Source organism: Charadrius vociferus, unplaced genomic scaffold, assembly GCF_000708025.1.
Source record: "Charadrius vociferus isolate BGI_N301 unplaced genomic scaffold, ASM70802v2 scaffold218, whole genome shotgun sequence".
Classification (NCBI taxonomy): Eukaryota; Metazoa; Chordata; class Aves; order Charadriiformes; family Charadriidae; genus Charadrius; species Charadrius vociferus.
Window position 1 is genome coordinate 11,496 of NW_009650084.1, and position 24,201 is coordinate 35,696.

The following is a 24,201-nucleotide window of genomic DNA, read 5'->3' on the forward strand; positions in this document are numbered from 1 at the left end:
TGGACAAATCGGTGCTTCTGTTTCAGAGGCATATGCTTTACTTCTTCATTTTTCAGTGAACCAATGACTATACCACACTTTACAGACTTGTGAAAACTGTGTGTGTGTATTATTCAGTTAATCCTTTGCATTGACAAAACAACTATGTTTAAAGAGAGTGACTGTGGTCCCTACAGTAGTACGCTGTGGCTTACAACTTTATTATAACACTAATTGCGGGTAAGGCTGGTTTATCTTAATGTTTACACCATTCAAGTTTGTTGTCTAGTCAGCTTACCAAAAACAGTTCTTAAATGATGTTTCAGTAATACAATATAGAATAACTATAAAGAACAGAACTTAATGACTAGGAGAAAGTATAACAAAGTAACATGCTTTGTCATCAATTTAATGTATGCCAAATTAGAGTCAAATGATGGAAACCCATTGAAATTGCTCCTTAAAAGAATACATCTTTATAAAGTAGTTAGTATAAAACTTCATGGATTCTTTTGGTCTATTTACTAAGAAAGCGTTCCTCACAGACAGGATGAAAACTCAGAAGCAACAATAATACTATATTAGACTGGCAATTCAATTTAACAACATTGTTAATGGTTCCATGTTAAGTACTATTTTTAAACCTTCACAATCTTAATGATGGCAGACACATGGATCAGTAAACAGTTTAAAAAAAAAGTGAATTTATTTTTTACTTCATCGTGTATGATTAATTTTGTAGAAATAGTCCATCGTGTATACTTTTTAATCATCCTTAAGGCAAGCATTATTTCTCTGGTGTTAAGTACAGAGTAGTAGTTTGAATTCATATAAAAATAGCAAATTCTTGAAAGTATAACACTATAACAAAAATGCTAAAACAAACATATTACACTTAGACAAAATGAGCTCTCTACCAGCATTTATGGTCACGTACTATGGTCTGACATCGATGTTTCTAACATCATATCACTTTCATTCATTTCTATCTCAAATGTTTCTTCCAATGGGCGACTAGTATCTGTACTTTTCCTTTGATGTGACGTCTCTAATGTTACTATGCCGCTTTCATCCAGAGTTTGTCTTTCTATGTCGAATTCTCTGAAATCCCAGGGAGGTGAAATTATGTTCTTTAATGTCTTCATTGTGTGTACATCAAAGTCATAACATCTTAATTTGTCTTTGATCTCTGTTCCTAGGAAAGAAGTCAAACCATTAGTTTATTCCAAGTGAACACTCTTAAAAACATATGTCAAAGAAACTATCATCCAGAAGCTACTATGATTATCTGTTTTCAGACCAACAGGGAGCTGTTGCTGCTTAATGACTGAAGTTGAATAGAGTTGTTCTGAAAAAAATCCAGCAGCCTCCTTTTTGAAAAAAGCAGAATATAGGAAGTGAAACTCAGATTCAAAAGTCTGTTCTGAGAAGCAATTGCCAATTCCCTTCCCAATTCTCTAAAAGGCTTTTTTTTGGTTGTTGTTTAAGTTACACACAGCATGGTTTGCATTAACGCATATCAAACAGCTGCATGGTTCTTCCAGACGTGTTAAACAACTACATATGGAGCAAGACAATCTTGAGAAGAAACATCTGCTTCAACTGCATGAAAAATCTGCAGGAAAAGCAATGAACACACAGATGGCTTTTACTGGCTTCAGCCTCGTTGACAAGCTTGACAGGACATCAATTGTGTTCATTACAGACAAATCACTGAGTTCAATGAAGCAGAACTATGTCACTATAATTTTTTGGCGGGGGGGCAGAAAGCTTTCGTAGAATATTTAAACTGTGGCAATATAATACATTATCATTATGAAACACTTTTTTCTTTTTTTTTACCATATGTAAAGTTCTATTTTTGGAGGCAGAAGAATTTATCCTGTCTCTACAGAGCACAGTTTTGACATGGTGAAAATGACTTGCCCAGATCTCTCTACAGCAGCATTAGCTGAAAGCAATGCTGATTTTCCAACTCCCTATTTCTATTTTACTTTCCCCCATTCCCGTTGGTTTCTAAGCTGCCACAAATCAATATTTTCTATAAAAGAAACCATCACCACCTCCAATGGCAAAGTCTTTCCTTTCTTTATATTAGAAAGAATTTACTGTCATGATGCTTAGAAAAAACAGTGGTCATCTGCAATTGCTGATAAGTTCTGACTCATTTAGCCATTAAAAAAAAGCCACAACAAAAACCAGACAAGAATATACTCTGTTTTGTAAGTTAACTAGGTAACGGTAGACAGTCTTTCGTGATGCAAGATTAAGACTCCTCTTAAAGGACTCGATGACTAAGAGTCACGTAAGTGAAAGACTTACCAATGTAGGCTTCAGAATCACCAATATACATTTCTATGCAATGTCCAAGCATCGTGACTGAAAATGTGTCATCCCTCCTAAGACCAAGGGCCTATTAAAAAAAACAGTAAAAAGTATTCAGTAGCAAATAAAACCATTTACATCTTAAGTCCATGATAGTTCTGAGTTTGTTGTTTTGTTGCTCAACAATGCTATCAGAGCATAGTCTTCACTGTAAAGCAAAACATTGCACAACCAAAATAATATTGTCATATGAACTGGCTGAAGTAGTAAGCAAGCAAAGCACAAAAACAAAACCAGAAAAGGATATATATACAAACAGTGAATAATTCAGAAATCATGAAGAATAGCATACTACCAAAATAATGATTATAAAACCTGTGAGGAAGTTAATTTTGTATAGCTAAGCTACTATCTATAACAAAACAGATTGAGATGCTTGAAGTAATTACAACTAAATGTATGTAATACAAGCTTCTAGGTAAACAGAACTGCAGCTAAATTCAAGTCGATCAACCTGTATGCTAAAAAGTCAACGGCGTAAAATATACTGTTACTCTATGAAAACATGACATCACTAAAACTGTCCTGCAATAATAATATACAAGTATCATATAATAAAGATAAATCTGAGACAACAGAAAATAGCATATCTTTAAATGTTGCACTTGCTGTAAAATTCCTACTCCAAGGCATAGGTTGGAAGTATTTTAAATCGTTTCAGCTGCATGAGAATTTTATGTACATAAAATGTATATGACCATTATAATACTCAACCAATTTATAAAAAAAGAAGGATCCAAGTACAAAGTTTCCCAGAGTAGCCATTTTTACCTTATCAACAGAAAACTTAGGAATCTTTTTTTAAAAAAAAATTTAAGATTATAAAATAAACACTAATTTGGAGGCTGGATAAAATTCTGGTTCCCTGTTCCAAAACCAAAACAGAAATAACAGAATCTGACTAGCACTTTAATTGAAGGCAATTACATACCGTATGAAAATAGTCGATTGCGCTTTCAAAGTTGCCCATTAGACTATGTATGTAGCCAATGGCAGAGTAAGTAGAAGCATTTTGAGGAATTAATACTAGAGCCTGGCGATGGTATTCCAGTGCTTCTTCATATTTCCTGTTAGGGTTAAATACCGACAATCTATTAGTAAGCTTCGGGCTGAAGAGTGTTTATATAGTATTATATCGGTATTTTCCTTAGCTCAGTGGCACACAATGCTGCAAGAACTTAAAAATTATTGGTTCACACTCTGAACATAATGGAATGCACAAAAGATTCATGGATATTGGCAATTTTCTTCCTCAACGTAATTGAGAAATCATTGTTCCCCTTATATATCACAACAGCTGCCTACAGCTAGGCCCCATTTAGAGACGATCTTAACAATTTGATATAGTAAATTGCTTTAGATGTTTAATGGTGCTCAATTGTAACATTAGCTTTCTTTCTGTAGCTTTCATTTTCCTCCCCAGGGGAGCAAAGGAGCAACATGAGACTAAATCACTCGTTCAAAGTGAGAAAAACTTTCCGGGCAGAAATTTCACAACCCTTAAGTGCTTCATACACTGGTACTTTTGTCACTTCCACTTTGTTACCATCTCTATCAGAAAAGAAGATTTACACATATCCGTAATTTCTTTCAAATAACAGCCACCCTTTCTTTGAAAATTATCCATTAATTAGACTGCTTATTGCATTTGTTATTTTATAAAACAAGGATTAAATGTACATTATGGCATTACTCTGAGAAATTAAATTGTCACATTTGACATCCTAGTACCAAATTGTTAAAAATTGTCTATTCAGAAGAAATTTTAATATCTATAGTTATAATAAAGTTATGCAAATAGCAACAGATGAAGTTGTTAGAGGGCATTAAGTAACAGTTGAGGCAGAAACATTATGCAGCTGTTTGCTTGCTGCACGAAAACTTTGCTGTGATTTGAATTTTATTTTCACTTATAATATTTACTTGTCCTATTAACTACCACAGTATTTTAATATGCTGCCTTCAAATTTCAATCATGTAATGCTAGTGAGCATACATCCAGTAGGTTTTTTCATAATACCAATAGCATGTATTATGAACACTAGTAAATTAATTACAGAATTTTTTAAGTTGTCAAAGCATATGTACAGCTGCCTAAATTCTCAACTTTATTTTCTGGAATGATGGTTTACATTAGGTTGGCTTTCTGAACCTGAGCAAATCATACAATGCAAGTTGCCCTAAGTGTGATGTAAGCAGTTTCTTATTGTAGAAATTACAAAAGACAAAAGGAATTATAACTGAAACAAGTATTTGAAAAAACCCTGCAATTATACAGAATCACAGAAATTTCAGAGTTGGAAGGGACCTCTAGAGATCATCTGGTCCAACTCCCCTGCCAAAGCAGGATTGCCCAGAGCACATTACTCAGGACTGCATCCAGGAGGGTTTTGAAGATCTCCAGAGAAGGGGACTCCACAACCTCCCTGGGCAGCCTGTGCCAGTGCTCTGTCACCTGAACTGTAAAGAAGTTTTTCCGTGTGTTGGAACGGAACTTCCTATGTTCCAGCTTGTGCCCATTGCCCCTCGTCCTGTCACTGGGAAACACCGAGAAGAGTCTGGCTCCATCCTCCTTCAACACACCCTTTAGATATTTGTACAACCCACCCTTTAGATATTTATACTCATGAATAGATTCCAGAAGTAGTGCCTTTTGTTTGATCTTGGCAGAAGGGGTAACTATTATACATCCGTATTTCATAATGAAAATGAAGACTAATTGGCAATTCAAGCACAAAGCAATTACTACCAAAGCCAAAGCAGAAGTACAACTTATATCTACCATATCACATTCTCATTAGCAGCTTAGAAACAAAACAGTATACACCAACTGGACAATTAAAACCATGACACTAAAAAACGAAAAGATATGGTACTGATTAAATGACAGAAAACACTAGTTAAAATCAGATTAAGGTAATTAATGAGAAAACATTTCTCTATGTTAAAACTGTTAAAGCTTGCATGTGTACTTTGCACTTTCTTTTTCTCTTCCTCGAATGGTAATATGAAATAGTTCTGTTCTCAAAAACCATAAACCAGTATTTTATTGCTGTGTTAATGCCACTGAATATTTCACTTCAAGGAAAACAACATAAGCATTGATCCAAGCAATTAATCGGCACAAACCCACCTTTATGTTAATTACATCAGTGGACATATTCAAGTACGTCCGGACTGGGACAGCAGCCAGTTAGAATTCAGACCCATAAAAGGATCTAAAAGCCTACAACCAACTTTCTATCTAATAAAAATCGATAGTTAAGGAAAGGCTTTCGCATCAAGTACTTTAACTTGCATGTAGTAAAGTGGATATAAGGGGTGATTAATGTATTTATGTTCACAAGCTGATTTAGGGAATCTTGTTCTTATAAGGTGCTTCTACACTGCTCTCATGCGGTACATAATCTTGATATAAGTAAGAAGCAGGCCTAGAGAAAACACATTTGTGTAGTGTTCCAGATATATGTAGCTCCAGTACTTTCTGCTTACTTGAGCTTTCTGCAGACATGTCCTAAGTTGTTCAATAATGGCTCCCACTTATCAACTGTTACCTGCAAAATAATGCAATGATTCAAATAACTGCAGCTTGTAACTGAATTTTGTCTACTTAAAAAACAAACATACAAATGAGCAAGGCAATTCATTCATGATCAAGAAAAATATCACAAGCATTTTCAATTCTTTTCAAAACGCATACTTAAGCTCAAAACATTTATTCAATAACTCATTTTTCTAATTTTTCTGTTCCCCAAAGCCAATTAAACTTCTTTAAAGGATCAGTGATAGTAAAACTTGGATGCAAACCAAACATAATTTGTTTTCTACTTAAAAAACACTTCAAGTCTCTCAGCCTAGGAGCACTGAAGAGTCCCCGAATTAGGTGTTTGTAAAATAATCATAAATACTGAAGGTCTTTTTACTGTCTTCTTCATAGTCTAACTTCATCAGCTCTAAATAAATTAGCTCATTTATGAGGCACACAGAAGACAATCTGAGCCAACAAAATCCTTAACACTTTTTGCTGAAATTAAAAATCATTTGGACTTTATTGCATTATGAATTTGCAATTTAAAACAATGTAAGACAATCTCTGTATCTCTAGTTATTTTTGGTGTTTCCCACTCTAATTCTAAATTTCCGTGTATGTGTTTATAGATACGTTGATATTTAGTACTTCTCAATAATCAAGAAGAATGCCACACAAAAAGGAATTTAGCCATATGCATAAATTTAAGCCTGACCTACAAAGTTTGTGGCATGCATTTGAACATTACAGCTTTAACTGAAACAGAACAACCCTATTTAGATATTGGTGAGCATATAAATCTGTGCAGATTGTTTTAGTAAATGTGTGCCTCGTCCACATGAACATAATAGATTTTTTCAGTGCTTTCCATTTTACAGGTTTATTTTGTTCTAGAAGCAATTTCATTATCTTGATAGGAGATGCCATGTTAACAATTATAGCAGCATGAGGTGGTGTCCTCATTAACTAAATTTAAACTAAAAATTGAGAAAACCTATCGTCAAATTCACAAGAAGCCTGTTACAAGGTGGTACTACTTTCATTAAGGCATCTTAAGTTACTCTAGTTACAATGTGGTTCTTTAGACAAGATGACGACACACAAATAAAATAAATGGTACTACCAATAGGTACAAACTCATTTGTGTGTTCCAGTATTTGAGGAATTGGGGTTGTAATCGTTGAGTTTTGATTGACAAATTCTCTGGAACTATGAGCAGATTAACTAACCAACTTGATTATTTTGATTACTTTCAGGAAGTTAGTTAAACATCCCTGGGCCCATTCCCACACAGTGGCTCTATCTGGTAGAAGGAAAACAAATCCATACCTACAGGATTATGTCCAAACAAAAATGGAAGTCATTCAAGAAATGGGTAACACTTAAGGTGGCAGAAGCCACCTTCACGTGTGTACCCAGTTCCACCCTCAGGCCAAGAACCGTTGGTCGAGTAAGACCCAAGGCTGAGAATGAGACCTGGATTCCACTCTCCAGTCAACGCTTATTTTCTTTTAATTTCATACAGAAACATACTTTTTGCCTTTTCCTGTAGCACTGAAGATAATGTGTGATGATTCTCATCTAAAAACCCAACATACACAATTACAAGTAGATGACAAGTTTTAAAGTCAAATTTATATTGTATTGCTTCTACCTTAAAATAAGCATATTTTGTTAGATACTACAGAATTTCCTGGAGTTTTACATATTTATGATTGTGCATGTTATTAGGAAAAATACCTCATTTCCAATAGCTTTGATTTTTTCCAGTGCATCAAGAAACCACTTTTCTGCAGTTTTCCAGCTAAGAATTGACAGGTTATAGGGAAATAAAAGTAAATTAGTGAAGAGTTTTCATTAGCAGTATGAGAAAACTGTATTACAAGGAACAGCTCTTTTGACATTATTTCATTGTATGAGTGAAATTAACTGTAAAACACAGTAATTTATGTTTGGCTATATTTTGCATGTGCTTCTAAGAGCTAACAAGACAAAAGTTAAAAAAATCAGAAGCAAACCAAGAAGAACTAAAGGGTTCTTATATCTGCTAGGGTTTTTCAGAATATATTTGGAACCTCCTGAGCTGAGGAAATGTTTTGCTGTACAAAGTTTTATAGCATGTGTGCACTTGTGTGTGCAGACAGATGCCTTTTCAAGGCATGCAACCACCCCATGACAGGCACACACAAGATAACAACTGATCGCTGCAAGTTCCTCAAGCATTAAATTCTTTCCTTATTCAATCTTAAACAAGGAAGAACAATGTGGAAAGCAGGGGTTTAGGATAAACACCATCTAAACTAGAACCAGAAGAAACTTCGGATTCTATAGCTCAATATAAGCACTTTACACAATACCGGCACATTACACTTCAGAATAATCCATATTTAAGATCGTATTTAATCTCATTTTGCAAGCTTACTCTCCATTTTGAAATGCAACCACTCCAACTTCATGCATAACAAAAGGATCTTCAGGTGCAATGCTTAAAGCTTGGCTGAAAAACCTTTCAGCTAACTTTGAGTTGTTGGTCAAACCATATTCCAGTCCAATATAGAGCATCGGCAAATGACACCTATAAAAGAAATCAAAAGTATCATGCACTTATCAGGAAGGACATCAGAAACTATAAAGAAGTACCAACTGTGTTTGCATATGTTTATGTACATCCAAGCAAAAAGCTGATTTAAATGGAATATTAACCTAAGGGGCAGTTTTTATGACTATATCTTTGTTAGTTGTTGACAATAAGTTGAACTTCAATACATAATTGCAACTTGTTCTGGAATTGCATGTATTTTCTCAGTGCTTAAGTTAGTTCTGAAGTTGGGGCTTTTTTCCCTAGTATCCTTCCTACATTTCACTTACCAAGTGGAATATGGAAAAAGTAAAAATAAAGGGATTATATTTACCAATAACTACAACCAAATACAATAGTTCTACATAAAATATGACATGATTAGTCCATTACTCATTTTATAACCTTCCCCACAGCAGTGGGCAGCTGTTAAAGATATTACTATACAGCAGTTTATGACCTGGTATGACAAACATGATTCACGAATTTCAGAGAACTTCCAGGTAGTACACAGATTACCTAAATATAAATCTTGACTTTAGAACTTGAAAAAAATCACAAAAATAATCAAGTATAAATAATGCAGTCAAATGCAGATGATGAAATTATTTGTTTTTTTTCCTGATTTGTTCTCTACCAGATAATTGTTTCAAAAGTATTGCTACTGTTAAAAGGGATATAGGTCAATATTCTACACTAATTATGGATTAATTTTAATTTTTCTGAATATGACATTTTTGACATACCCTTTCATGAGCTGTGCAGCTGTGAAGTATGCAGCCATTGCTTGGTCATGCTCACTCTCAACTGCAAATGAATGTCCATATGCTATCCATGCAGGTCCATAGGTTCTCTCAAGTGTAGTAGCTTTGCTGAAAACAAGAGCAGGTCACAAGCAAACACATCTGAAATTAACTTTCATCTGCTTCAGACGACCACTTACATAGCAATGCTATGCCACATAGTTAGGTATCTATTAAGATAATCTTCTTTATTAAAGTTCAACAAACTATTTATTTAGCCCTATCACGCATTAGTATCACACATTTTCAAGAATTCACTGTATTATTTCTATTGCTGTTCACGGACATCAGGAATTATTTGATATTACTGAACATGAGTAATGATATAATAGGTCAATTAGTCAAAATACAGCAAGTTAGCAGTGACTCGTAACGTGTTACAAAATTGTAGCTATATATGTCAACATAAATATATTCTAGCAAATTTAAGTTTCACAAGCAGGACATGAAAACACCAAATGAACTCTTAGATTGAACTGCGTGTTGAAATTTTGCCATATAATGGTACTAGCCTTAATGAAGACAAGAGTATTTATTTGTCACATTGCAGACAGTTGCTGCACATCAGGGAAGTATATACCAAATGTTGCTGAAGTCCTGAGCTGCAGACTGCAACCTGAGTATCAAGACTGCAACCTGGAGTCTTTACAGAAAGACGGACTTGATAGGAACATCAGAAAGCTCTGTACGCTATTTTCTCAGTCTGAAGGCAAGGGCATTCATAACTAAACAGCTCATGACAGATGTGCCCCATCTTTTCTTAAAAGCTTCTGACATGGAGATCCAAATGTTCCGCAAGTAATCTATTCTATTGCTTAACTGTCCTTAAACACTTCATTTTTTCCTAACATTTAATCTAAATCTTGTTTGTCACAGTTAAACTCATTATTCCTCGTCACAGATCCTAGAGAACAGTTTGTTCTCTGTCTCTTGGGACAAAACTTTACATATTCGAACATTTGCAGCTTACCACCCTACATCCTAGACAGCTTCAATCACTTCAAAAACTTTCCTAATTGTCCGCCTTCTCCAGAATACTTGTTTACTGCCTTCTCTTGAATTCAATTCAAACGTCCCACATCCATCTTGAGTTCTCCACACGTTGACTTGTCAACTGACACATTAAAATACAGCTTTGTTATTATCATAAAAGATGGATTAGGTTCTATCACAGATGATGTTTTCCTCATTGGTGCTGAGATGAGGTAAACACTTTTGCAAGACATGAAGGATGCAGATAGCTCCTTCTGGAGCAGCCAGAAGGATATTTCCCTTACATGCTTCTGGGCACTGCCCAGCTATGCCTTCTACCCTGTTCAGCATGCTCCAGCATGATGTCCTGTGACTCCAAAACAACGATATGGGAGCTTGTGTTTTTATCCACAGTATTTCCAGATCCTTTTCTAGAAAGTAGTGCCTAGCCCACAGTTGTCCCTAGCCTCGTAGTATCTTGTTAACTATTTCTCTTTTACCAGACCTTTTTTTGCTCTTTACCAGAACTACCCTGAATTCTGATTCCTTCCTGCCTGTGCCCCCCACCCCTCCACCCCAACACATCTACAGACCCCCTCCTGGCTAGGGATTCTTGCAGATTTAATACAGATGCTTTTTATTTCACCACCAAAAACACCGTGTCACTCCAGACAGCTTCTTGAAGAATTTCACACTAGTACTTGTCAGGAATTTAAATAGCTTGCTCATAATAACCAGGCATTTAAAACAGTCTAAATTACTAACCCATCTTTACATATATCGTCTATAAAGGTCTCAAAGGAAAACGAAAGCCTTAAAGGTTGATTTAGGCTTTCTCAGTTTAAACTTCCAGCACCAAAACAAATGCCCTACTTCACAGCAAGGTCCTGCTCCCCAGTATGGATAAAAAATATACATACAGAAGACCTACAGGAAAGACTGACTGACCAACCTAAAAAGTCTAAGGCTGCTTGTACACAGAAAAAAATAGACAGCCAAACGTCATAATTTTCTATCTAAGTCTTCCCTTTAAGATATGAAAACTGAACCTGGGAGAATGCCTGAGTGTCCTTAAACTGAGAATGGAGGCTTGATCACATAGCTGTAGTTAGCTTGGCAGCATGAGCAAATGTAGGGACTACACCTGCCTATAACAGGAAGGTGACCACCAAAAGAGATTCTACATAAGTTTGTACATCATTTTTAAAGTATCTAGAAGGTTGAGGTCTAAATTGGTATACCGAAAAAAGGGTGTCAACAAAAGGAGTATTTTAGTAGTAACCAGTTTACTTTATGGGCTTACAAAACCCATGAACATTAAATATTTATGTAGTGATTGAGGAACAGATTAACTAAGGAAAACTGGCAAAAAAAAAAAAATTACCTGAGATATCTTCTGGCATGTTCATTTTTGTGGCCAACCATGAGATAGTAGCATCCTACTGCAAACCATGACACCTACACATTAAAATCAAAATGGAATATAATTAGATATATCATACTGATTTTAGTGAAACATCACCACTGGTGATGCAAAACAGAGGAACAGGTTATAATTAGAGAAGTTAGGAACATTTTCACTGAAATCACAGTCAGCTTTTTGAATTATTTGATATAGCAGACAAGTTAGAACTGCTGGTAGGTACTTCTCTAACTGGGTTTGTTCAGCCTCATGAAGAGAGAGCTAAGTGGAAAGCTTATTGCTGTCTTCAGTTATCTAATGGTAGGGAATACAGAAGACAGAACCAGACGCTTCTCAGAGGTGCAGTGATAGGATGGGAGGCAATGGGTGCAAGTTGCAACATGAGACATTCAGGCTGAGTAAAAGGAAAACAATTTTTCACTATGAAGCTGATCAAACATTGGAAAAAGTTGCCCAGAGAGGCATATAAGTTTATTACTGAAAAATAATTTAAAACAAATGCTACAAAGTGAATGTCTCACATTGAATACCTCACGCTGAATATATTTTACAAGTACTTTGTTCTAAAAAAGAACGTTAGTATATGAAAATTACGATGCATAGAAAATAAAAGAAGCGAACCACTCTTACTAGCTCCATCCAGAAACAGATTTTGAATTCTTTTGCTCAAACTGACAATTACATTACAACTTTAATGTACTTTCACCTAGAAAAAACTAACAGATAATGAAGGCTTAGAAAAACTTACAGGATTATTTGGGTACAAGTCCACCAGTTTGTGAGAAAGATAGAAAAGCTCTATGTAGCGGGAAGAAACAAGAAAAGAAAATTAAAATGTGCTAAATCATTAAGATGTTTCAAGGCTTTCTGCATTCTATACAAAATATCTAAACCATCTAACATTATTAATGCACAAGTGACCAAAAATGTTTTCTGTTTAGTAGTAATGCTTCAAACTGCCTCAAAATAGATTTGGGTTTGCAATTAACTAAAAAAAACACCCAAACCAACCAACCCATAAGTCTTCACAGCACATAAATAAACAGCTATACATCCCACCCCTTAAGAATTCTGCAACAACTTAGGTCATTAACATACATTAAAATAAACACCTGTAGTATTACACTTGAATGTATCTTGTCTTGAACTTCATACACTTAAAAGGTATAACATACTGGCTAGATCAATTTCAAAGTAGAGTCCTGTGCATTAACATGCTGAAAATAGGACAAAAGCAAATAAATGATTGTATTATTTGGAATAATTCTAAGTGACTACTTTTCTAATAAAAATAACAATTTTAGTTATTCTAGTAACTTACTACGGATTTTCTAACAACAGTGGAAGTAATCAGATACAGGATAATGATTCTATTGCATATGCAATTTCAAAAGAAATAGCATTACAGTATTTTATTACATAAAATTTCTATTTCATCAGAGTACAGTGCTCCTAAATTGATGAGTTTGTCCTTGAGTACTTTACATCAATTCTTGGCTTCAGAAAAATCAAATACAAAAACTGGCTTACAAAATACCAACTTATTTACAAAATGCTTCTTAAGGCAGACTTCGAAGAAAAATCAGAGTACTGGCCACATTTTCTGTGAAGTAACTGAAAAGTACATTTACTAAACATTGAGAAGTACTAGTACACCTAATGACCTATTTGCGTACATACAATGCACCATCCTTCGAGAGACTGCAAATCATATGAGCTCCTTATTCTATTTTCCAATTGGTTTTAAAGACATTCAAGCTCTTCACTTGCTTTGGATGTTTATATGCAGTCTGAAATGAGAAAAAGCCATCCCAGCTGCAAGTAAGCTATTCTTGTAATTCCAACAAAGGTGCTGCATGATTATTAACTTGTTTGAACTAAAGAGAGGCCTTCACAACAGCAAAGGCAAGGAGAGTCTAGAATCTTTTCTAATATGGAAAAAGCACATTCACCTAAGCATACATACTGCTGAAGAGTTCCTTCTAGTTTTAAATTAATATATTTTATTTTGTTGTTGAGCAGAAAAAGTACACTGAGATCCTCTTAAGAAGATCACCTCAAAACAGAAATCAAACAGACATGAAGCAGTGTAGCTCACTAACTTTCTGGCTACATAGCCCAGTGATTAAAAGACAGTGACACTCACGATCACGAATGAATAAAGACTCTTTGCACAGCTACTCCCCCCTGCCCTGCTGTCAGCTCTAAAACTCCCTTCTTTGCCAGTTACCACTGTTTTCTTGAAACTGCAGGTAGGAGGAAAAATACATGTAAATTTTTAAATGGTATATTAGGGGGTTTCTTGGCATCCTTAATTCTTTTTTAAAATTGAAGCTGTGCAATCTTCTTTGGATTCATATTAAATGTTGTGTTTCTTACCATTCGCTTTATTAAGCTCCACAAGTGTCCCTATATGCACAGGTAAACAATTTGCATGGAAAGGATCTTTTTCCATCACTCTGGAAAAAAAAAAAAATCTGCAATGTACATTTCAAAAATTTTTATGTGTTATAAGCAAGCTGCTTTTATAGTTTGTAATGTTCCAGTTAATTGCCACTTTAGGCACTGGAAAACTATTTGTGACTAGAAGGTACTATTAACAGCATAATAAAGGCTATCTTCAGACCAGAAAACCAACAATTAATTGAGATTAACAGAGAAGAATAACAGAAAATTCTTGCAAGCTGAATATACAATTAGAAAGAGAGAATACAATCCACATTTGTTTGAAGTCACTTCAAATTTAACCAGCAAACAGCAAGCAACACCATTTCTATTCATCTCTTCCAGATGTTTGACAACAACTTTCAGGCAATAGCCCTCAGCTTTCTCAGTTTAACACTAAGCAGTTTGCCTTAGGAAACATATTTAGCTCAGTTTTAAAATGTTTATTTCCTGTGGCATTTAGAAATGGAAGATAGTCTCGCAGAGAACAGACTACATTCAGGACATGGCTTCTAGGCATGTGCCCTTTTTGTAAGCATTGGCATTTGGCAAACTAAGCAAAGAAAGAAATGATGTCTTCAAATCTATACACAGAATCTTTTAAATCAGAAGTACATCATTATGAATCCATTCTCAGAGAAGTACACCTTGAATCAGTTAAAAGTTTAGCTGACATTTTTAAATAGTTCTAAGTATTTCAAATGAAAAGTATAAAAGAACATATAAACAAGTATGTTAAATGCTCTCTTGAAGAGGGTCTAAAACTTTGAAGTTATATGGACTTTTCAGACTCAGATTTCCAAGCTCTAGCATCTGTGACAGTCTCCTCCTTCAGAGACTAGGTGTGGCAATTAAGTTTCAGAAACAAAGATGCAATAATACAATCTTATTGACGTAACTGGAGTAATTTATTTCAATAGGCTCATGATTTTACTCAGGTGTTGAAATTCACCCTGTTAGCATTCTCTACAGCATTCCCAAAAATCTTTCCTGTACTTGGTTCCATGGGATATTCTACATAGTGATGGTTTGCTTCAGCTATGCTCAAGCTGCACTATAAAAAAAAACAACAAACCAAAACCCCTTCTATTTTATACTACTAATATTCTGAGACTATGCAGTACATACACAAAAATACAGTTTCTTAAAAAGCTAGTTGTGAGGCCAGCACAAAAAATAGCTCCACAACCACGCGTTCACATTAACAGTAGCTGAGAAGCAATCCATGTTGTTGTTCTGACTGATCAGACAACGGAGCAGCGGTGTACGCCTGGGCTATGTAACAACTGAGACACAGTACCTGGCACATCAAAAATAATGTAACTATTAATCACCCAGAGTAATTATACTTCCCAACCAACCAACTGATCCAAACCTGTTAATTCTGAAGGCCAAACAAGAAGTAGGTATAGAACACACAAAACTGAGTGTACCAGAGTAAGGAAGAGTCTGGATGAAGGGAAGTGCTGTACAGTGCAGATTAACTGGAGTTTTGCTTTGGATACTTCTGCTACATGTCATAAAAATAAGGTGTCTTGCCAGACACAAACTACACATTCTAAATACCTGAAACTTTGTATCAAATTGTTATGTATGTCAATGCATTGAACAATGATATTCACTGTAAGCCCAGGCATAATTAACGTACTACACCATATGAGAGACAACTCTCAAAGTTGCTTTGTATACTTACACAGAAGTAAGCTTGTAACACATTTTGAAATCACAGTTATAATAATGTCTTTCAGCTAAGGATACTACCACATCCAGGTTTTCCTGAAGACCATCTACTGATTCAGGAATCAGTGTTTCACTCGGTTTATTATACTGCAAGACAAAAGAAACAACATCTGAATCCAACCTAAAATCAGATGGTAATTATATAGAATACGGTATTATATGGATATTAATATTTTTAGTTCTAAAAGAGTACTTAAACAGTATTAAGCTTCTTAGAATTCCAAGTTTTAAACTGAAAGCCCATAAAACACTTATTTGGTAAAACGGTTCTATATAACGTACTTCAAAGCTCATCTAGAACATGAAATATGCTTGCCACTGTTAATACCTTAAGTGTGGGCTGTAGAAATGAGTACTGACCACTATATAGTTGGCTTTCAGCGCTCTCATACTATCTTTGGAAAAAATAGTCTGAAATAATGTTGTTATACCCTAATATTTTCAGGTAACTGACATTTTACATACATTATTAACATTCTTTTTCCCCACAAGTTTCTCAAGAAATAAAGCTGAAAAAACTCAATCAGAATTTCAAGTTGTCACCACATCAGAAAACATTACACAGAACTATACTACCTCCATAAAGTGATATCTACTGCATCAAAAATTTTAAAATTATCAAAGCTACAAAGGCTTTATTTAGTCCAATGTTCAGAATAAATGGAATCCAAAAAAATACACATCTGAAGTCAAGACTTTCAATCAATTCTCCAGCTTTTTAGTCAGTTTTGGGGTTTACCTTTTTCAATTTATTCTCAAATAAGAAGTGAAGCAATTCTTGTTCTTCTTCTGTACATTGTCTACTAAGAGGTAGAGATTCAAGAAGTTCTTTTTCTATGTGAATTTAAAAAAAAAAATTGAATTGGTCATATTACAGAAGAAATAGTAAGATCCAACATTTTAAGAACTTAGAGATGCAAACATTTTTATGATGCTCATTGCAAAACTACAAGGAAGAAAACAGTACAGATACACTAAAATGAGATAATATACTAATTATCGAAATTAATGATTGAATTCTTAGGTTTTCCCTCTACACTTTCATGTCATCTTTATTAAATTTTATTTAACACACCACTATTTTTATTTACATGTTAAATTTTATCACTTGGATTGCTATATTAAGCGATGCCTACTATAACTAAGCAAGTGCTAGTAGGGTTTTGTGGATTCAAAGCCTGTGAAGTTGAGAACACAGCAAAAACATTGTTTAGGCTGGTCAAAGAGTGTGGGAGCTGCCAGAGCTAAAAGAGAGGGCAGCTGGGTTACTTTGTTTCTTTTAATTCTTAGCACTGAAGGACTGAAAAATGAAGTTCAAATGTAAATTTTAGCAGATTATAATTTTCTCTTATTTCATGCATTTTCTATTCTTAACATTTTAAAGTCTGTTACTTGTAGCATTGCTTTAGTTTTTATCCAGGAAAAAGGCCTGTTGGGAAAGCAGCTAAATGTTACTTGTATACGAGAAATACTACTATCCAGACCTTCTTGTGCTGTCAGCATATGGTGCGACGTCAAAAGATCAAATGCTTCAAAGCAGTAAACATCAAGCTTCAGGGCCTCTTTGTAGCTGTATGTTGCTAGGGTTCTATTATCCAAAGCATCATAGATCTTCCCTCGCAAAAGGCATATAGAGCTCTTGATCTGGTGGAAAAGCAGGGCTGGAGGTCAAAGACTGAATCAATGTTTGCAATTTGGGTTTGAGCACAAATCAAATGGGCTCCCTGAAAGGTAAAAAGCATTTCATGTATGATGGAACCTGGTTTTCTAGTGTTGTCTTTAAATAAAATATTGTCTCTACTATCTTAAAAAATAAAATTAATGCTCTGTCAGGTTATCTACTGCCAAACGAACACATGCTTGAAGTAGAGGGACAATAGACGGAGATAGTTTATCTTTTCTACTTCTGGCATCCAGGTCTCTGATATTTAGTTGTAAGCTATTTATACTAAGTTCCCTTCATATTCAATACAGAGAAATCATCACTTTGAAAGGCGACTCACTTCTTCGTTGACTATTAAACCACATATTTCAGGTAAGACAAGAATGACTGCAGTAGAGATGGAAAAGGCCAAATCAATGGACTCAACTACTTTGAGCACAAAATTTATCCTTCTTTTCAACCCAAAACATAGATGTTTCAGAAACAGAAGTAGTGAAAGATCATTATTACCATAGTTGTATTACCAAAGTTGTACTAAGATGTCTAATAACTAACATGTTCTTTCAGAACTCTCCAGATGGGTATTCAGTAGGCCACAGAAGTCTCAGCAAGTTTACACCTTACGCATCTATGGCATCAGACTAAACAGAAAGACCAACTCTCTCAGGAGTCCACATACTAAACAGTATAGCTGCATTAACAACTTATAAATCCCAGGGGGGCTGCTACAGTGGTAATATTTCTACCAGCTTGGAGGCCAGTCAGTCTTACTCTGGAACTACTGTCTGTGCAAACTGATCAAATTAAGTTTGCAGAAGCTGCGTTCCTAGAGAGCAGTTTGATTCAAAATTTCTCTTAGCAGCATCCACTTCAGTAGTTCTCTCCTTTGCTAAACCAAAGCCATCCTCGCGTTCGTGAACTACATTATCACAAGCATTAGTGAAGGTAAGGACTGACGGAAGGTGAGTTTTTTGGCTGGGCTATTTTTCAGTCAAAACAGTTTTCCAATTAAGTTCAATAATCAGCCACACAAACACTGCGGCCAGAGTACCATGAAACAGGGAGCAAGAACAAACACCCAAAGCTGAGGACTTCTTTCTTTGCTTGCAGTGGTAGCTTAAATGTTCCCATTAAGGTGCACTGCAGTAACTTGGTCTAATCCACGTCTCCCTTAAGTCCATTAATACCAGCATTTGAAATAAGTTCACATTGATGATTTAATCCATTTTGCTACTTTCTTACAGGGAAAATGCCATCTGTCAATCACCTTCGCTGTAGTTTAAGTTAATAAACTTCAATTGATAACTCCAAAAGTAAAGACTCTTCATAGACTCTTCAGCCTACACATGGTACTGATAGCTTTTAATTGTGTGCCTATAGAGAATTTTTTCACTGAGTTTCAAAAACTTCACGTCACGTAATTTTCAAATGTGATCAAAAAAATGTCCCACTGAGAACAACACTTGAGTGGTTCAGGAAATACCTTATTAAAAATATCTAGAGGAAAAGAAAAGTTGCTTTGTTATCTCACAATCTGCAGCCCAGTTGAAAGAAGCATTAGCTTACATTATCAAGACTGAAACTGCAACACAGAGCTAAAAGACTCTAAAAACCAATGTTAGATCATGAACTTTCTGCAAAGTGTCTGCAAATAATTTATGGGAAGTTATTGAAAACACTCTTCATTTTTGTAAACCAAGTTATTTTCATATAGCCAAGCTGACTTCTGACCGAAAGGAGAACAATGCAGCATTTTTGGAAATTTTGTTATCCAAAAAGAAAGCTTAAACACTGTTTCAGATTCATACAGCTGTAAAATCACTTTCTGATATCACACATTTTTTTCTTAGTTAGAAAAAAAATTGTTTAAAAAAAATGTCACTTACGGAGGATTGTGACATCTCCCAGTCTGTGCTAGAGTCTTTCAATCCACTTTCATCCTTCAAGTACTTTTCAAAAAGTCTTTTGTTGATTGGCTCTTCCATATCAAGAATATCCAGGGCCTGTTGATGTTCTTTTGCAGCATACTAGCCAAACATGTGCATATAAAAAATAAGGTTGGGATTTGAAACATCTGTACATAAAGCACCGATAAACACAGTGTCACATTTTAAAGGCATGGATTATAGCAATCAGTGCTTATCAGCAGGTTTTTCATGCATACATATTCTTATTTGGGCATGTGTCATTCTACAATTGCAGCCAATTATTTTACTAGTCATCTACAATATGCGAAAAATTATAAAATTAACACCTATGGAAAAATTTGTTATTCGGCATTATGCAATCACAGAAGCATATACGCTTCTAAAAATACTTAATACAGGTTTTAATAAAATACAATGATCTTATTCCATAAGCAGCACATTATTCTATTTCAAATTTCTATATGTAATCTACCAATAGATTTAGTTGTCCTGTGAAAGCACTGCATTTTACTATTCGTGTATCACATTTTATACAGATGTATAAAGCTGCTAAATATATTTATACAACCACAAATCACATCTCCTTTGGTCAGACCACAACAAACCAATTAAAAATGTAAATACAAAGACATGAGACAAAAATTATTCATATTCTTTCCCCACAAAATATTAAAGGAGTATTTTCTTTCCTGGAAAAAAAGGTCAGTTGGATTTCTTCAGAATAGTGCCACAACGGATACTCCAGCAACCATACTGAAGGTTAAAGAATTAAATCAATTGTCACAAAATTAAACTTGTTATTCCAATGAACACAGAGATCTATATTGCCTGTCAGGTACCTAATCTTCACAAGATGGTTAAAACATGTACTCACATGACATCTAGCTGCAAGGTAGCGACATGCCTCGTATAACTGAAAGAGAAGTTTCATACATATTAGTTATAGAGAGCATGTTTACTTACACTGCTAGACTCCACTTTGCTCTCTCCTTTACTAGTTGTATGGTTTTTTCACCCCTTTCACCTCCAAAAATCCTTCCTGACCAAAATGACTAAGTCTGTAACAAGGGATGCATCTCAAGGGATGCTTGCTTCACTCTTTGCCTTCACCACTCATTAGCAGAGTGGAAGGACAATTTAAACAACTACGCCTGAAGCGACACTGTACACTACTGCAGTTACATCCTCGGACACAATCTCTTTTCTGTGACTCTATCTGGGGACAACAGTTTCAATCTAGCCTATTGAACACAGGGCTATACCTGGTTCAGATAACTACATCATGCAGGTTTTTTTAATCACTTTTCCCATAAACCTTATCCTCTGATGGTGAAGAAGTCACTGTGGTTAGCAGCAGAGGTTTAAAAGTGGAATAACAATAGTAGGTTTTTGACTAAAATGACTTACCTTATCCAGCTTACGCGATCGAAGGGCGTGTGCTGCCCTATGATACTGAGCTGTAAGGTAAAGACATTGGGCCAACCAATAGATATCTTGTGGTTCCTCTAAAATAAAAGAACAAATTGTAAGTCATTAATTTATAATGTATCTTTAAACATTTTCATACAGAATATTCAGTTTTGCTTCACTAGAAAACTATTTTCCCCTACTCTAGGATCCTATTGAGTCACAAAGTTTAATTTTTTTTTAAATACGCATGTGTAAACAATTTATGATATCTATCAGTGAGAGATTAAAATTTAAAAATAATCCGATTTTAACTTTAAAGACATCAGATAGCACATTGGACAACGAATACAAAAAATCTTATACTAGAGGTGTATCATGAGAAGGAGACAACTACAAATCAAAAAAAAAAGTAGCAGTTGTAGGTTACGCCGCCCTTGGACATAGGGCAGAAAAACACAACCCAGAATTGTCTCTCTCAAAAAAGATCAGTGGGAACCTAACAGCAAAAGTGAAAGCATTACACTTTTGCAGCTTGAAGTTACGATTGCAGAAGCACAGCTTAGTACTCTCCTACTTTACCAGCAACCAAAGCTTTTGTGGGATCAAGGCCTTAGAATCATTTTAAGAAGTGTAAATGGACCATGGCTATAGGCAAACATAGGCTACCAGCATCAATTCACTCAGTAAACCTGCATTCTACTTGTCACCCAGAGCACCAGGGAATCCTGCAGGAAACCACTGTTGTCTCTTGTAGCTTTTGTTTTGTTTTGTTTCTTTAGGTAAGCAAACCTTAAGGTTTGGCCAGACATTAATTTTAACACAAAGCTCAAAAGGCAAGGAAGATGGGCCCTGCTCTATTCGGAAAAACTGCATGCCAAAGATCACATAAAAGCACTTACCCCAAACTCAAAACTTCAACATTTAGCCACACAGCTTAAAAAAAAAAACAAACCAGCAAACCAGAACACTATCAGAAAGAAGTTAATAAAAAGCAATGTAAAAAGTAACTACTTACCATGAGAAAGTGAAGCTACTTTGTCTGCCCAAAACAGGGCACTTTGATACTGCTGCTGTAAAAGCATGACAGAAATAATTAGTATTTATTTGTAGTTAGCTTTCCTGGATTATTTTGAAATATACCATACACCATTCACATGTAACATCTTATGCATGTAGTCTCTAGTGAATGTTGATTCATATTTGAGATCTTTCTAAGTTCAAGAAACAGTTTAAAAGGGCCAGTACTGTAACTTTTAAAGGATAGCAAAAAGTAATTTGAGGTGGGATTGTTCATTTATTTTCGATAAAATGCAGGTATCTTCAACCAAGAGGTATGCACAACATAAATACAGCAATAGGTCATTAGTTGATTTGCTGTCACTTAAAAGGTAGCAAGAATCCCTCCCTTCCAGTTAAAATAGATGCTACATTTTAGAAGAAAGAGAATACTATATTTAAAAAGGGACATACAAATTATTTCAGGAAATTTCAGCAGCACCATCTCTGATTAAGAAATTTTCATTCCCCAGTCAAGATGCTTTAACCTCACGCAAAACATAGTCCCTATGTGAATTTGCCCTTATTCTTCAACACACAGTTTCACTGTTAAGTCTGCAGTTCAGGAGAAGCAGGTGAAATAGAGAAGACTGGTGGCAACTAGTGATCTGATGGAAGCAGAGTTTGCAGGTATATCCCACTAATTCAGTTAAAGTTGCCATCAGATTTGGGGTGTTAGGCAAAACCTCATAGAATTGGCTGGGATTATTCTCAAAGAAGATCAGCAAGGGCTAATGTTGTTCCTTTTTAGCCTTCTCCATGCTATGAAGCATAATATGCTTCCCAGGATCTGCTGGACATCTAACAGGTATCCTGCCATTGCATGGACTTGCAACACTAGAAAAGCTCCAATAACTTCTGCTCTTTCCCAGAACATTACGGTTGTAGAGTTTGTTCACAACCTTAGAGAATGTTTTATGCTTTTGGAGTAGAGGTTTGGCAGACTCTTCTGAAATGCATGCTGATGATATTCCAGTCCTCACAAAGCACTATGCTCCATGACTTAAGTAGTCTCTTCTATCCTGTGTTCCCATATTCCCTCCTTGATGCAGATTAAGAATGCCCAGAAAATTCGTCAAGAAAATAGTTTGGTTTCAATCTGCACTCCCAGGGAAAAAAACAAAACAAAACAAAACTACCCCAAACCAGAACCCCACATATGTAATAGCTGTCCACAAGAACTGAGGTTTAAATAACTCTCTCAACAGCCCAAAAGAAAGGCTTAATCCAGACCTACAGGGCAATATACGACTTTTGTTGAGCAGTTCTACAGTAGTATAAGCTGACTATATTACAAAGAAGCAGTCCCATGTTCCTCCTGATGCCCCTTCCTCAGAACTGCACAGGTATCTACATAGCTGCGTGGCAAAGCACTGGTGAACCAGTTTAACTCAAATGAGTAAGGCAAAACAAAACAACAAAATCCACCAAATTAACTTAGGTCCCAAATCAATCTTTCAGTCAGACTTGCTGGCCACACACACAAATATTTGTGATAACCAAAGGGATGGGTTTCTCTCAGCAGCGATGCCAGTACCAAGTCTCTGAACTAGAAACAGAGCAGCGCAGTGTCATGCTATACTTAACCGAATTTATTCACGCATTTTTCCTGTTGTGTTTTTTTTTTTAATTATTATTATTATTTGTTTGTTTGTCCTGCAGCAACATAATCGCTGAATCCATCAACAAACGAGAACAAGCCCGCCCTCCTGACAGCAGCCTGCAGCGTGGCGGGTGAGTACGATGGGCACCTCTAACCACCAGCTCGGCGTGGCCCAGCTTGCACGGCCCGCGAGGGCGGGATCCTGCAAAAATGCCTGCGCTCCCACAGCGGGCTTCCGTCCTCCTCCAAACGAGGAAGAAGCCACGACACCCCACAGCCCCCGTCAGGCTACGAGAAGCCCACAGGCCCCGTCTCCCCGCGGGGGCCGCGCCGGCGGCGCTCCGGGCCCACCCCACTCCTCTCCCACCCCCGCGCCTTCCTTTTCCAGGGGAATCGGGGCATTGTTTCAAAATTAACACCCCCCTCCCAGACTACGGAGGCCGACACCTGCTGCACCCCCTCCCAGGGCCTTCCCCCCTCCCCGGGAGCCGGACCCCGAGGGAAAACCAACCGCCCCTTCCCCAGCAAACACCACCCCGTCGCGACGGCCGCTTCCCCCGCGCCTCACCTGGTCGATGTACTGCCGCACCCGCTTCCTCAGCCGCTCCAGGTTCATCCTCCCGCCCGGTGCGGTGGGTGAAGCGGAGGGGAGGCAGCCCAGCCCGCCGTGCCGGCAACGATGGCCTC

General features: G+C 36.2%; 1 protein-coding gene across 1 annotated transcript; it reads right to left on the minus strand.

The window, feature by feature from the left end:
• Nucleotides 1-669: 669 nt before the first annotated feature.
• CDC16 (cell division cycle 16) lies at nucleotides 670-24,201 on the minus strand. Its single transcript, XM_009892123.1, has 18 exons — nucleotides 24,083-24,201; nucleotides 21,871-21,925; nucleotides 20,853-20,950; nucleotides 20,320-20,358; nucleotides 19,404-19,544; nucleotides 17,339-17,498; nucleotides 16,594-16,688; nucleotides 15,808-15,941; nucleotides 14,049-14,128; nucleotides 12,418-12,467; nucleotides 11,631-11,704; nucleotides 9,218-9,343; nucleotides 8,316-8,468; nucleotides 7,634-7,697; nucleotides 5,857-5,918; nucleotides 3,296-3,431; nucleotides 2,302-2,392; nucleotides 670-1,174 (listed from the first exon to the last, which is right to left on the minus strand). Exons 1-18 carry the CDS (start codon nucleotides 24,128-24,130, stop codon nucleotides 909-911), a joined length of 1,872 nt encoding a protein of 623 aa, XP_009890425.1. The 5' UTR covers nucleotides 24,131-24,201; the 3' UTR covers nucleotides 670-908.

Coding starts and splice junctions, on each gene's coding strand:
- CDC16 (XM_009892123.1), bottom strand. CDS start 24,130: ATGAACCTGGAGCGGCTGAGGAAGCGGGTGCGGCAGTACATCGACCAG. Junction 20,951..21,870: donor AGTAGCTTCACTTTCTCATG/GTAAGTAGTTAC, acceptor CTTTTATTTTAG/AGGAACCACAAGATATCTAT. Junction 17,499..19,403: donor GGGAGATGTCACAATCCTCC/GTAAGTGACATT, acceptor CTTTTCCACCAG/ATCAAGAGCTCTATATGCCT.